Here is a 15,119-nt window from a genome sequence, read left to right on the forward strand (position 1 = left end):
CTACGGTGACCATACATATCCCAACCAACTGCATTGAGCTAAAGGCTAGAGCTGCCGCTTTCAAGGAGCGGGACACTAATCCGAACGCTTATACGAAAAACCGCTATGCCCTCAGACTAACCATCAAACAGGCAAAGCATCAATACAGGATTAAGATTGGATTGAATCCTACTACACCGGCTCTGACGCTTGTCGGATGTGGCAGGGCTTGCAAACTATTACGGACTACAAAGGGAAACCCAGACCAAATGGCTCCTTAACAGCTTCTACCCCAAGCCATAAGACTGCTGAACAAGTAATTAAATGGCCACCGGACAATTACTTTGACTTCCCCCCCTCCATTTGTTTTTACACTGCTGCTACTCGCTGTTTATTATCTATGTATAGTCACTCTACACCTACCTACATGTACAAATTACCTCAACTAACCTGTACCCCCGCACACTGACTCAGTACCGGTACCCCCTGTATATAGCCTCGTTATTGGTATGTTATTGTGTTACTTTTTATATTTTTTATTTAGTATACATTTCTTTTTACATTTTTTTTTTGCTTTAGTTTTATTTGGTAAATATTTTCTTAGCTCTTCTTGAACTGCACTGTTGGTTAAGGGCTTATAAGTAAGCATTTCACAGTAAGGTCTACACTTGTTGTATTCGGTACATGTGACAAATAAAGTTTGATTTGAGATAGGCTACTAGATCCTGTAGATGTATAGATAGCTGTTAGATACTTATTTGTCCTTAGGGAAGAAATTGTAGGCATATTAACTTCAAAGGCTATTCATTGTCAACAAGAAATGGGTGGATAGACTATAGAGTACAATATAATGAACCAAAGCACCACTGAATGAATCATTGTTCATCAGGGCAGTGTTCACTAGGGCATTGCAATGGAAAACTAAAATTAGTCCTTCCCGGTTTCAGTCCGTGTTCTTCTATTTGGTACCTACCTAGCCTACATGAACATGAGCCAGTACTAAGTAACCATGTGCATTAATCTACATCACCCCATCCCTTCTGAACAGGCCTCGGGGTCTTCTCATCTTACTAAAGCCAGGAAATAGTTGATTGTGACGATTTTGGTGTTAGGAGAGACAACCAGTAGCCTCGTTTGTTTTGTCAATAGCTTCCAACCAGTTATTGTAGTGTCCAGTTTAGGGGATGAATGAATTGAGCACTACAGGCTAGGCTTAATCTGTGTATGAGGTGAGAGAGAAAGGGGGAGGGACAGAAAGAGCGCAGGGCTGCTGGACTCGCTACTGTCTGTGCCTTTTAATGAGTGTTGCTCTGTTTGCTCTTTTCCTCTCACTCTGCACTCTTTTCCCGTTTGGCCCGGGCAGGCACCAGTACACTGTGCTGATCTAAATTACACACGCCATTAACCATAGGAGGAGAAAAACACTGCTCCTGACTCAGAGAGGGCGGAAGGGAGAGAGAGCGAGAGGGTAGTCTTCAAAACGTGGCCCTGCCACACAGTAGCCATAAAGAAGGAAGACCGACCGACTCTGTTCTGGGAAAAGGAAGCCAAGGTTAGGGAAGAAAGGGAAACATGACAAAACATGGCAACCCACCTCCCTCTCTTCCCCCTCAAGTCCTTTAAAGGGGGGACACAATGAGTGGGTTTTGAAAATCTAGGTCTTGTGACCGAGTGTGCGGCCCGAGGAGGCAGTGAGGCGTGGAGGTAAAAACAAGGGGTGTATGGAGGGGCTGATGGCAGTAGGGGTGGAGGAAGGCAGGGGGGGATGGTGAAAGGGAGGAGGGGAGGTTGGTAGTCTTATCCAGCAACGGGCTGGTAGGGTCACATGACCACTGTCGTCATCACGACAGCCTGCGTTCCCGAGGAGAAGGGTGGCTGGCCTCCGGAGGAAACAGCTCTGTGTGTGTGCCTTCTCTCTCCCTCCCTCCCTCTGACCTAGCCTGGACTGAGAGAGACTATTGTACTCCTAAATAGAATCACCCCTTTAATCATTTGGAAATCGTGTAATGCATAAAAGGCGTAAATAGTGAGTGGCTGTGGTAAGGGCGAATTAATGAGATTTCCGTAATATTTCAGAGCTGCTTATTGCCAGAGGTGCCAAGATCTGTCAAACTAAGTGCATGGTTGAACAGGCCCTTTTTTCCACATTTTAAAGGGGAACTCCATTGCTGTGTCTGAAATTGCACGCTATTCCCAAGTGTACTACTTTTGACCAGGACCCATAGTGGTGCCATCTCTGCAGCACTCCACCAATCAGGCCTTTATGGTAGAGTGGCCAGACAGAAGCAACACCTCAGTAAAAGGCACATGAATGCCTGCTTGGAGTTTGCCAAAAGGCACCTGAAGGTCTCACACCATGAGAAACAAGATTCTCTGGTCTGATGAAACCAAGATTGAACTCTTTGGCCTGAATGCGAAGTGTTACGTCTGGAGGAAACCTGGCACCATCCCTACGGTGAAGCATGGTGTTGGCAGCATCATGCTGTGGGGAAGTTTTTCAGCAGCAGGGACTGGGAGACTAGTCATGATCGAGGGAAAGAGGAACGGAGCAAAGTACAGAGATCCTTGATGAAAACTTGCTCAGGACCTCAGAATGGGGCAAGGTTCACCTTCCAACAGGACAACGACCCTAAGCAAACAGCCAAGACAACGCAGGAGTCGCTTCAAGACAGTTCACTTCATGTCCTTCAGTGGCCCAGCCAGGGAGACCTGAAAATAGCTGCGCAGCTACACTCTCCATCCAACCTGACAGAGCTTAAGGGGATCTGCAGAGAAGAATGGGAGAAACACCCCAAATACAGGCGTGCCAAGCTTGTAGCGTCATACCCAAGAAGTCACGAGGCTGTAATCTCTGCCAAAGGCTTCAACAAGGGTCTGAATAAATGTGATATTTCAAAAAAATGCTTTTATAAATGTGCAAAAAAAAATATGTTTTTTCATCATGGGGTGTTGTGTGCAGATTGATGAGGAAAATAAACAATTGAATCCATTTTAGAACAAGGCTGTAACGTAACAAAATGTTGAAAAAGTCAAGAGTCTAAATACTTTCTGAATGCACTGATCTGGCCGCGGACCCCCTGCAGTACCTTTGCGGACCCCCAGGTCTAGAAAGTAGCCCGTACAATCGGTGTCCTCTAAGAAATTATTGTTTGGTTTAGCTTTTGTCAAAAGATTGGGTCAAAAGATTTGTAAGGTTGGGGTCAATTCGAACTGAGGTCACCCAATTCAGGATGTGATTTTGAATTATAATTCTAAGATGGAAATACTTTTGAAATAAATAAATTCTTAATTTGTTGCAACCCCTGTGAATGTGAGCCAATTGCTGACAATTTGCGTGACATCCCTCCCACATTACAGACATGGAGTGCAAACGGTTTCAATGAAGGCAGGCCCAGAAGGAAAGGGAGAAGTGAAACTACAATGAAACGGAGTACTCCATTATGCTACATGTGAATTGCACCCCAATCAATAATGTAGTTAATAAAAGTTTGCAGTTCAAGACCAAATGGAACAGCAAACTGATAAAAGGGACTTTCTATTAGCCTGCCATAATAATTGCTTGTGAGACAGGATATGGAGTAGCCTACCCTGGGTAAAATGCTTACATCCTTAATTTGCCTGAAGAAAAATGATACTCTGTCTATTTGCAACTTGTGAAGCGACATCCTTCCTTTAGAAAACGGAGAGTATGATGATGCTGTCTAGTTCTGCTCTCCCTATGATTTTCTTGTCTCTTCTCAAAATCGAACATACATTGACAAAAAGGTTGGCAGCTTTTCATATGACTGTATTGCCTGTAAATACTGCTTCTGGTCATTGACATTCTGGTAACTGGTATTATTAATGCAACACGCTGGTAATTATAGTAGTGAACCGACAGTTTCTCCTGAAACTTCACATTTCTAGTTGTCTTAATTGCGTGTTTGAAACATTTCTCTCCTTTTTCTCAGGCTGGTGTCCTCCATCCACGCCATCATGGCCACCACGGCGGGAGTCATCGTGGTGTCGGCGTGCAGCGGTAACGTCATGACTGACAGGTAGGACAGCCACTCACAGACAGGGGGACAAGCACAAAATTAACAACCGCCACCCGCGGGTAGATTTAGGTATTGGCAGGTAAGAATGTCTATTTCACCAGCCACGTTGGCAGGTGGTCAGTTTGCAGGGCTCTACAGTGATTTTATTTTATTTATGTCACCTTTATTTAACCAGGTAGGCTAGTTGAGAACAAGTTGTCATTTACAACTGCAACCTGGCCAAGAATAAAGCAAAGCAGTTCGACACATACAACAACACAGATTTACACATGGAATAAACAAACATACAGTCAATAATACAGTAGAAAAAATCTATATACAATGTGTGCAAATGAGGTAAGATAAGGGAGGTAAGGCAATTAATAGGCCGTGGTGGCGAAGTAATTAAAACATATCAATTAAACACTGGAGTGATTGATGTGCAGAAGATGAATGTGCAAGTAGAGATACTGGGATGCAAAGGAGCAAGATCAATAAAAACAGTATGGGGATGAGGTAGTTGGATGGGCTATATTACAGATGGGCTATGTACAGGTGCAGTGATCTGTGAGCTGCTCTGACAGCTGGTGCTTAAAGCTAGTGAGGGTATGAGTCTCCAGCTTCAGTGATTTTTGCAGTTCGTTCCAGTCATTGGCAGCAGAGAACAGTAGGGAAAGGCAGCCAAAGTAGGAATTGGCTTTGGGGGTGACTAATGAGATATACCTGCTGGATCGCGTGCTACGGGTGGGTGCTGCTATGGTGACCAGTGAGCTGAGATAAGGCGGGGCTTTACCTAGCAGAGACTTGTAGATGACCTGGAGCCAGTGGGTTTGGCGACGAGTATGAAGCGAGGGCCAGCCAACGAGAGAATGGTGGGTAGTATATGGGGCACTGTGATAGACTGCATCCAATTTGTTGAGTAGAGTGTTGGAGGCTATTTTGTAAATGACATCGCCAAAGTCGAGGATCGGTAGGGTGGTCAGTTTTACGAGGGTATGTTTGGCAGCATGAGTGAAGGATGCTTAGTTGCGAAATAGGAAGCCGATTCTAGATTTAATTTTGGATTGGAGATGCTTAATGTGAGTCTGGAAGGAGAGTTTACAGTCTAACCAGTCACCTAGGTATTTGTAGTTGTCCACATATTCTAAGTCAGAACCGTCCAGAGTAGTGATGCTGGATGGGTGGGCACGTGCGGGCAGCGATTGGTTGAATAGCATGCATTTAGTTTTACATGAAGTATACAGAATGGTGTCGTCTGCGTAGAAGTGGATCAGAGAATCACCAGCAGCAAGAGTGACATCATTGATGTATACAGAGAAGAGAGTCGGCCTGAGAATTGAACCCTGTGGCACCCCTATAGAGACTACCAGAGGTCCAGACAACAGGCCCTCCGATTTGACACACTGAACTCTATCAGAGAAGTAGTTGGTGAACCAGGCGAGGCAGTCATTTGAGAAACCAAGGCTGTTTAGTCTCCTGATAAGAATGTTGCATAGATTGCATAGTGGAGAAGGTACGGTGGGATTTGAAATTGTTGGTGATCTGTTTGTTAACTTGGCTTTCGAAGGCCTTAGAAAGGCAGGGTAGGATGGATATAGGTCTGTAGCAGTTTGAGTCTAGAGTGCCTCCCCCTTTTGAAGAGGGGGATGATCGCGGCAGCTTTACAATTTTTGGGAATCTCAGACGATACGAAAGAGAGGTTGAACAGGCTAGTAATAGCATTACAGTAATGATAGAATTGCATTCTCAAATAAAATTGTCAAAAGTCAAGTATGAGTGTTTCTGCTGTTTTGTTTTATAGCTGCTGATTGCACAAATAAATATAAATCCCATATCTCACCTCACGCAGAAACACTGCCTGGCAGGGGAGCTGTGCGCAATGAGTGAAGTGCTGATAGATTCATTTTTGTAGGCGCCGCGCACAGGCATAACAGTTGGTCTAATTTACTCAAAAGTCTACAAAGTGAGACTGTCCTCGTGGTTCTTGGCCATTTGCATTTTTTTTTCACAAGCTCGGTTGTTTTTCAACGTTAGTTTGTGTCTGCTGCTTCAACTGATAGCGAAGACGCGCCCTAGTCAGATTCCAAATCTCACACACCCAGACTAGCTTGACAGGACTGAGTGGCCCGATACCACGATAACGTCCCGCCCTTAAAGGGGCAGCTGAACATTTTTTTTCTCTGATATTTTCATTAATAGACTCCGGTCACAATTTTTTTCCCGGGAAATTGAGCAATATACCACATTACTTCTTACTAATACATTTATTGTTTTAGAAACATTACGAAGCATGGTCATCTGTTTGTGTTTTTGTGATATAATTATGGCGCAACAATATTTCGGCTAGTAAAACATCTGAGTGGCTGGAATATTTTTTTATCTACCTGCCACAGTGGCTGGTGGACCAAAAAGTTAATTTAGGCCCTGATCCCCTCAGATGGCCACCTGCTCAGTCAGCCAGTGGCAGTAAACATCATAGCTTTAGCTTAGCATCCCTATCCTTGACCTGGCCAGTGCTACCTGGCTGATGCTAATAGTGTATCTTGGTCAGATGGCCATATGCTCAGTCTGCAAGTAGCAGGTTGCTGTGTGGGCTAGTGTAGTTTAGGATCCTTATCCCAGTATCTCTATCTTGGCTTGGCCAGTGCTGCTTGGCTAATACTAACACTACTGCTAATGCTAATAGTCAGTGTAATCCAGCCAGTCAGTTGCCATGGACCGAGATGCCTCTGACCATGGCCCAGCCTCAGTCAGTGCAATGCCCTTTCTTCCTTCTGACCTAACCCAGCATCAGTGCTCTGCTAATCCCCCCCCCCCCCCCCCCCCCCCCCCCCCCCCCCCCCCCCCCCCCCCCCCCCCGGACTTAATTCCCCCACAGCGCAGAGCAGGAGCGTGCGAGTCGCCAGCCTGTAACATTGCAAACACACACACACACACACAGCCACGGGACAAGGAGGATAGACTGTTTGTGTTATCCTTGTCATTTAGCTTAGGCAGGCAGACCACACACACACACACACACACAACACACACACACACACACAACACACACTCTCTTCTTCCAATAGACTCATTGCTGGCATGGGAGGGACCAGCAGGGGGTTAGTAACAACAACTAATGTCCTCTAATCAACTGAGCTAATTGTTCTACGCGGGTGTGTCGTGTTTCAGCCTGTACATTTCTACATTCCTACATATAGCTAGAGTTAATGTTATAAAATAATTGCCACAAACACTAAATAGACACTTTTATCCAAAGAAACTTACAGTGAATGCACTGAATAAATATTTTGTAACAGTACCAGTCAGAAGTTTGGACACACCTACTCATTCAAGGGTTTTTCATTATTTAGTTTATTTTCTACATTGTAGAATAATAGTGAAGACATCAAAACTATGAAATAACACATGGAATCATGTAGTAACCAAAAAAGTGTAAAACAAATCAAAATATATTTTAGATACTTCAAAGTAGCCACTCTTTGCATTGAAGACAGCTTTGAATGCTCTTGGCATTCTCTCAACCAGCTTCACCTGGAATGCTTTTCCAACGGTGTTGAAGGAGTTCCTACATATGCTGAGCACTTGTTGGCTGCTTATCCTTCACTCTGCGGTCCAACTCATCATTAACCATCTCAATTGGGTTGAGGTTGGGTGATTGTGGAGGCCAGGTCATCTGATGGAGCACTCCTTCTTGGTCAAATAGCCCTTACACAGTCTGGAGGTGTGTTGGGTCATTGTCCTGTTGAAAAACAAATGATAGTCCCACTAAGCGCACACCAGATGGTATGGAGAATGCTGTGGTAGCCATGCTGGTTAAGTGTGCCTTGAATTCTAAATAAATCACAGACAGTGTCACCAGCAAAGCACCCCCACACCATCACACCTCCTCCATGCATGGTGGGAACCACACATGCAGAGATCATCCGTTCACCTACTCTGCGTCTTACAAAGACACAGTGGTTAGAAACAAAATTCTCAAATTTGGACTCATCAGACCAAAGGACAGACTTCCAACAGTCTAATGTCCATTGCTCATTTTCCTTGACCCAAGAAAATCGCTTCTTCTTATTGGTGTCCTTTAGTAGTGGTTTCTCTGCTGTTAATCGACCATGAGGGCTTGAATCACACAGTATCCTCTGAACAGTTGATGTTGAGATGTGTCTGTTGCTTAAACTCTGAAGCATTTATTTGGGCTGCAATTTCTGAGGTTGGTAACTCTAATGAACTTATCCTTTGCAGCAGAGGTAACTCTGGGTCTTGCTTTCCTGTGGCGGTCCTCATGAGAGACAATTTCATTATAGCGCTTGATGGTTTTTGCGACTGCACTTGAAGAAACTTTCAAAGTTCTTGAAATGTTCCACATTGACTGACCTTCATGTCTTAAAGTAATGATGGATTGTTGTTTCTCTTTGCTCATTTTAGCTGTTCTTGCCAGAATATGGCCTTCGTCTTTTACCAAATAGGGCTATCTTCTTTATACCACCCCTACCTTGTTACAACACAACTGATTGGCTCAAACGCATTAACGCATTAAGAAGGAAAGAAATTCCACAAATACATTTTAACAAAGCACACCTGTTAATTGAAATGCATTCCAGGTGACTACCTCATGAAGCTGGTTGAGAGAATTCCAAGAGTGTGCAAAGCGATCATCAAGGCAAAGGGTGTCTATTTTGAAGAATCTCAAATATAAAATATATTTTGATTTGTTTAACACTTTTTTGGTTACTACATGATTCCATATGTGTTATTTCATAGTTTTGATGTCTTCATTACTACAATGTAGAAAATAGTAAGAAAGGAAAAACCCTTTAATGAGTAAGTATGTACAAACATTTGACTGGTACTGTATGTATATGACCCCTGAGGGAATTGAACCCACAACCTTTTTGCCCACTTGGCTCACACTTCTCTTACCAACTGAGCCACACAGGGACCAAGAGAGAAACTCACTAGCTTTACTACCCAGTTTACCCTAAGCACTTCCTGGCATGTTAAGCCATCATGGCTGTCTGGTGACCTTATAATACAGGGTGAAGGTTGAATCTACTGAGGGGGTCAAAGGTCACCAATGCTGTTCTGGCCGGTCATGATATGAACCAGTAGCAATCTGCTTTTATTAGGGGCAGTCTGTTCCTGTGCTGCTCACTCCCAAGCTCTTCATTTCTTTATTACAGTTGCACCATAAGCTTAGCTGCCTGTATAGCCCTGTTGTTGTGTACATGATCACTCATGTGTCTGAGAGTGCTTGCTCGCACATGAGTGTCGCAGGAAAATGTGTCATGCTGTATCAACTCAAACACAGGATGAAACTTCCTCGAGACTTCTCACTCCCCATACACACAGAAAGAATCTGGGAAATGGAAAGGCAATACCTAGTCAGGTGCACAACTGAATGCATTCAACCGAAATGTGTCTTCCGCATTTAATCCAGCCCATCTGAATCGGAGAGGTGCGGGGGGCTGCGTTATTCGACGTCCACATCATCGGCACCCGGGAGCAGTTGTTGTTGGGGGTTAACTATAGGCTTTGGTGGTATACAGCTTTTCATATCGACATACCGACCTTCTCTCATCCCGGGATTTACGGTATTACCGGCGTAGCACACAAGGGGGCGCTAAAGAAGCAAAGAAATCCCATTGGGCTCTATTACCAGAATCCTGAAAAAAATTGCACAAACTAGTAGTGAAATCACATAATTTTTCGCTTGTTAGCAAAATGCTAACAAGCGAAAACAAACAAACTAATTGCAAAGACAGGCAAATCCAGCTCATAAAGTTATATAAGCATAGCAAGTAGCTACCGAATGTCATTTTCTGTAAGTGTGGACATTTTACAAGCAAAAGTGAATTGAGATAAATTGTACAAATGAATATAGTTGTGATGCATGCTTCTTTGAAGGAAGAGCAGCATGTGTACACGGTGCAGAGGGGAGAAGAATGGAGGATAGAAAAAAACGCTAATGGCAAGCACAGGGGAAAAATGGCAACTGTACAGAACTCATCCAGAGCTCTTTGACTTCTGTCAGAAAGCCATTATTAGATATCTGATGGCTAACATTTAGTAGTGAATTGCATATATAGAACGACAGCTCCCACTTTCTCCCGTTGTGCTTTTTACAAAAAAATACATGACTGGCTCAACTGTTCTGGGGAACTACGGTAAGCTTCATAATGTCAAATAATGTGACAAGTGAAATGAGGGACGCAATCTGATTTATCTCCTAACATATAGCACAAGTTGACTGCAGTTATTAGCTTAAAAAGTAGCTACAAATATTCAAATCTATAGAAAAAATTTAATAGTTTTGACCGCATTTAAAAACCATCCCATGGCTTTTTCCAAATACCCCGGTATACGGTATACCGCCCAAGCCTGCCTTGCTCAAGGGCAGAACGGCAGATTTTTCCATCTTGCGGGCTGGGGATTCAAACTAGTGACCTTTCGGTCACTGGCCCAAAGCTCTTAACCGCTAGGCTACCTGGGGCCTGTTTTGGAGTATACAACATTACAGAACATTCAGATAGAAATGTATCATGTTATTATTAATATTGTATGCCAGATCAGCGCTATTCATTCTATTCTATCCATTTTACGATACTCTGAACTTTTCACATCACTAAACACACCCACACTAGGTCGTACGTCACTAGGAACGTACGGAACCAAAGGGGCCATAATGTGGAGGGACAATCTGAAGTCACTAATGAACATGACCTTGGGTTGTATTCACTAGGAACCAAACACAAGCAAACAGCCAAAACGGGGAGGGACTAACCTGAACGTGTCCAATAAGAAACGCTTGTTTCCCTCCCTCTCTCTCAGGTACTGGCTGGCCACCTACTTTGTCATCTGGTACGGCGTACCCTACATGACATACGATATCTATGCCATGTACCTAAGCCACTACTACCGCTTCCGGGTCAAGGGCCACGAGGAGTACAAGGAGCACTCGCTGACCACGGTCAACTCGTTTGTCCGCCGCGAGTTCCTACTGGTGCTCCACCACATCGCCCTGCTCACCATCTTGCTGCCCGTCACTCTGGTCAGTAACACACACACACACAGACTCTCTCTGGCCTCAGTCTCATGCCTCTCTTGTCCCTGTCTCTGCCCATCACCCTGGTCAGTAACACACACACACAGACTCTCTCTGGCCTCAGTCTCATGCCTCTCTTGTCCCTGTCTCTGCCCATCACCCTGGTCAGTAACACACACACACACACACACACACACAGACTCTCTCTGGCCTCAGTCTCATGCCTCTCTTGTCCCTGTCTCTGCCCGTCACCCTGGTCAGTAACACACACACACACAGACTCTCTCTGGCCTCAGTCTCATGCCTCTCTTGTCCCTGTCTCTGCCCATCACTCTGGTCAGTAACACACAGACACAGACTCTCTGGCCTCAGTCTCATGCCTCTCTTGTCCCTGTCTCTGCCCATCACTCTGGTCAGTAACACACACATACAGACTCTCTGAGGCCAGAAAAACGGGGAGGTTTTAATGCCCTGCTGAACATTCTGCTGCCTGCCACTGACGAGAGGAGGAGGGGAGACGTGGGAGAGGAGGAGGGGAGACGTGGGAGAGGAGGAGGGGAGACGTGAGAGAGGAGGAGGGGAGGGAGAGTGATAAAGTGACATGGGCCTTCTGACCATTGTGCTGCTCATCACTCTGGTGAGAGAGAATATAGAGAGAGGGAGGGAAGGAGGAAGACGGGATACCCTGTTGACCATTCTGCTTCCTGACATTGATGAGAGGGAGGGTCAAAAGAGGGGAGAGAAAAGGGATGAGTGAATGATGGAGGGAGAGGCTAAGAGAGAAAGAGAGAGATGGCACTAACCCTATTTGACAAGTGCTTTGACAATGATACAAGAGGTAGAGACTAGCTGATATTTTCCTTCTATTAGTTTGCCGTCTTCAGTCTTCCCCTCCACAGCATTTTCAGTCGAGAACGCTAGCTAATAGCCGCATAACGACAGATGAGTGTATAATACAGTAATCGACAGCGAACCTACCTACACAGACACACACACACAGGTCGTGTTAGCGTCCATTTCATGTAGCGAGGAGGCCAGGTGCATTGGAAACCTGACCCCTGTGTTTGCAGTGGCTGTCAATGGTGATATGAGATCACCTTACCCCCCCTCCATTATTCAGGCTCCAGCTACTGAAATCCTCCTCTCCTCCTCCTCTTCCCTCGCTCCCTGCTTTGTTCCCCTCCCACACACACAGGTAACACGCACTGACATGTATTACACACACACACACAGCGGCCTGGTCCAGCAGGAAGGTACAGTGGGTAGGTAGGTGTGTGTAGGTAGATGTAGTGTTACATAGCAGCAGTGTGTGCTGCAGGTCATTCTTCCATTGGGCAGATGGCAGAGTTTGTGTCTTACCCTTCGCACCCGCACGCTACTGGTTTATTAATCATCACATCACACGCACGCACACACAGCCATGTCTAACACACACACATGAAACACACACAGAGCCCTCTCTGTTTGGCATCCTTGTCTGCAGCTTCCATCAATACACTCCTCCTTACGTTTACTCATAGTGATCCATTCTCTTCCCATACTGACTGGGCTCATGGCATAAGTCTGGCTCGTATTCATTAGTGTACTCAACAGAAACCTTTTGCAATGAAATACGAGTGTTTCTTATTGGAGTGTCCAGGTATTTCCTCTCGTTTCTGAGCCTGGTTTCTCTTCTCTGTTGGTTTGTGGCCTTGTTGGTGTTATTGAGCCAGGTCCTGACTCCTGTTTTTGTATGTGCAGCTGTAGGGACAATCCATTCTCCAATGCCTTTCTGTTCTAAAGTACTGGGGGGGGTTGTGTGTGTGTGTGTGCGTGTGTATAAGCATACATGTGTGTGTATGGTCTTGTATCAGACTGTAGTAACGGTGTGTTATCTCCCTCCCTGTGCCTTTTCAGTTCTTCAGGAGGGACCAGGGAGACTACTTCATTGGCTGCCTGTTTCTCACAGAGCTCAGCACGCCCTTCGTCTCCTTAGGGAAGATCCTCATCCAGGTGACACACACCTAACAATGTATAGATACGCTATATACACAAAAGTATGAGACACCCTTCAAATTAGTGGATTCGGCTATTTCAGCCACACCGTTGCTGACAAGTGTATAAAATCAAGCACACAGCCATGCAATCTCCATAGACAAACATCGGCAGTAGAATGGCCTAACTGAAGATCTCAGTGACTTTCAACATGTCACCGTCATAGGATGCCACCTTTCCAACAAGTCAGTTTGTCAAATTTCTGCTTTGCTAGAGCTGCCCCGGTCAACTGTAAGTGCTGTTATTGTGAAGTGGAAATGTCTAAGAGCAACAACCGCTCAGCCACAAAGTGGTAGGCCACACAAGCTCACAGAACGGGACTACCGAGTGCTGAAGTGTGTAAAAATCATCTGTTCTCGGTTGCCACACTTACTACCGCGTTCCAAACTGCCTCTGGAAGCAACGTCAGCACAAGAACTGCTGTAGGGAGCTTCATGAAATGGGTTTCCATGGCCGAGCAGCCATGCCAAGCATCGGCTGGAGTGGTGTAAAGCTCGCCGCCATTGGACTCTGGAGCAGTGGAAACGCGTTCTCTGGAGTGATGAATCACTCTTCACCATCTGGCAGTCCGACGGACGAATCTGGGTTTGGCGGATGCTAGGAGAACGCTATCTGCCCGAATGCATACCGCCAACTGTAAAGTTTGGCGGAGGAGGAATAATGGTCTGGGGCTGTTTTTCATGGTTCGGGCTAGGCCCCTTAGTTCCAGTGAAGGGAAATCTTAATGCTAGAGCATACAATTACATTCTAGACGATTCTGTGCTTTCAACTTTCTGGTAACATTTTGGGGAAGGCCCTCTCCTGTTTCAGCAGGACAATGCCCCCGTGCACCAAACGAGATCCATAAAGAAATGGTTTGTCGTGATCGGTGTGGAAGAACTTGACTTGCCTGCACAGATCCCTGACCTCAACCCCATCAAACATCTTTGGGATTAATTGGAACACCGACTGCGAGCCAGGCCTAATCGCCCAACATCAATGCCCGACCTCACTAATGCTCTTGTGGCTGAATGGAAGCAAGTCCCCGCAGCAATGTTCCAACTATTAGTGGAAAGCCTTCCCAGAAGAGTGGAGGCTGTTATAGCAGCAAAGGGGGGACCAACTCCATATTAATGCCCATGATTTTGGAATGAGATGTTCGACGAGCAGGTGTCCATATTTGGTAATTTGGTAATGTAGTGAATGTACTTGTATGCGTACAGCCACTCACTAAATGCACACTTTTGGTATGTGTGTATCACAAAAAAGCAGAGCAGTGAGCAGGCAGTCCTCTTGCCCTCCAGCTCCCTTTCTGCTGACATCTGTCTCTTCAGTCAGTAGGGCCGCCTGCCACATATAGAACAATGAGACAGATGGATGCTGGATGTTTAAATGTGAAGCATCCGGTTGCCATATGGTAGTGAGAAGAGGAAGCCCAGTGGCCGGCAGTGGGAGAAGATGGAAGGAGATGGATTTTGGACGAAATTCTGCACATTTCCTCATCAATGAAACATTTGATTTCAATACAGTTTTCTGTTCCCAAAACTAGAATCTGTTATAAACAGAGTGGACTTTAGGTTTGTAAACTTAAGCCTTTGCAAAAGTTTGAAAAATTTGCGTTGTTTAGAAGGAGTGCAAAGGCAAATTGAGTTATTGCACAGGTGCATTTCACAGAATTATGCAGATGATGCTAGAATGCAGGATCTCGCTAGCTTGTGCTTGGCTCTGCCCCCCTCCCTGCTTGTTTTGCCCACTATGGCTCATTTGTTCCCATTGTAAACGACAGGCTGTGGGCTATCTTGGTTTAATTATAAAAAATCTTTGGGGCCACTCTCTGTCTTTACTCACAGCTCCCTCTGGTGGACTGGTTGGTTACTGCAGAGCCACTGTCACTTATGGGCCCTGTTAGAATGCCTCCTTCCCTTCCTGTAATGGTGTATCAACTGACCTATCATTATGCATGGGTACCACATCATAGAGTTCACCAGTTCTGTCGTGTCAGATCAGTAATTTCATCATGGAAAGGAGGAAGGAAGGAAGAATGCATTTTCAAAGTATTTGAACAGGCC

The 15,119-nt window shown here is 45.3% G+C and overlaps 1 protein-coding gene across 1 annotated transcript in view; it reads left to right on the forward strand.

Annotated features, from left to right (window-relative positions):
• The window catches only part of LOC111951062 (ceramide synthase), a 47,582-nt gene that overhangs the window by 21,032 nt on the left and 11,431 nt on the right, over positions 1-15,119 (forward strand). The window contains exons 2-4 of the mRNA XM_023969043.2: positions 3,930-4,016; positions 10,824-11,043; positions 12,934-13,029. Coding sequence (XP_023824811.1) covers positions 3,930-4,016; positions 10,824-11,043; positions 12,934-13,029 — 403 coding nt within the window. The remainder of the gene's footprint in view (positions 1-3,929; positions 4,017-10,823; positions 11,044-12,933; positions 13,030-15,119) is intronic.

Source organism: Salvelinus sp. IW2-2015, linkage group LG23 (assembly GCF_002910315.2).
Source record: "Salvelinus sp. IW2-2015 linkage group LG23, ASM291031v2, whole genome shotgun sequence".
NCBI classification, from domain to species: Eukaryota; Metazoa; Chordata; class Actinopteri; order Salmoniformes; family Salmonidae; genus Salvelinus; species Salvelinus sp. IW2-2015.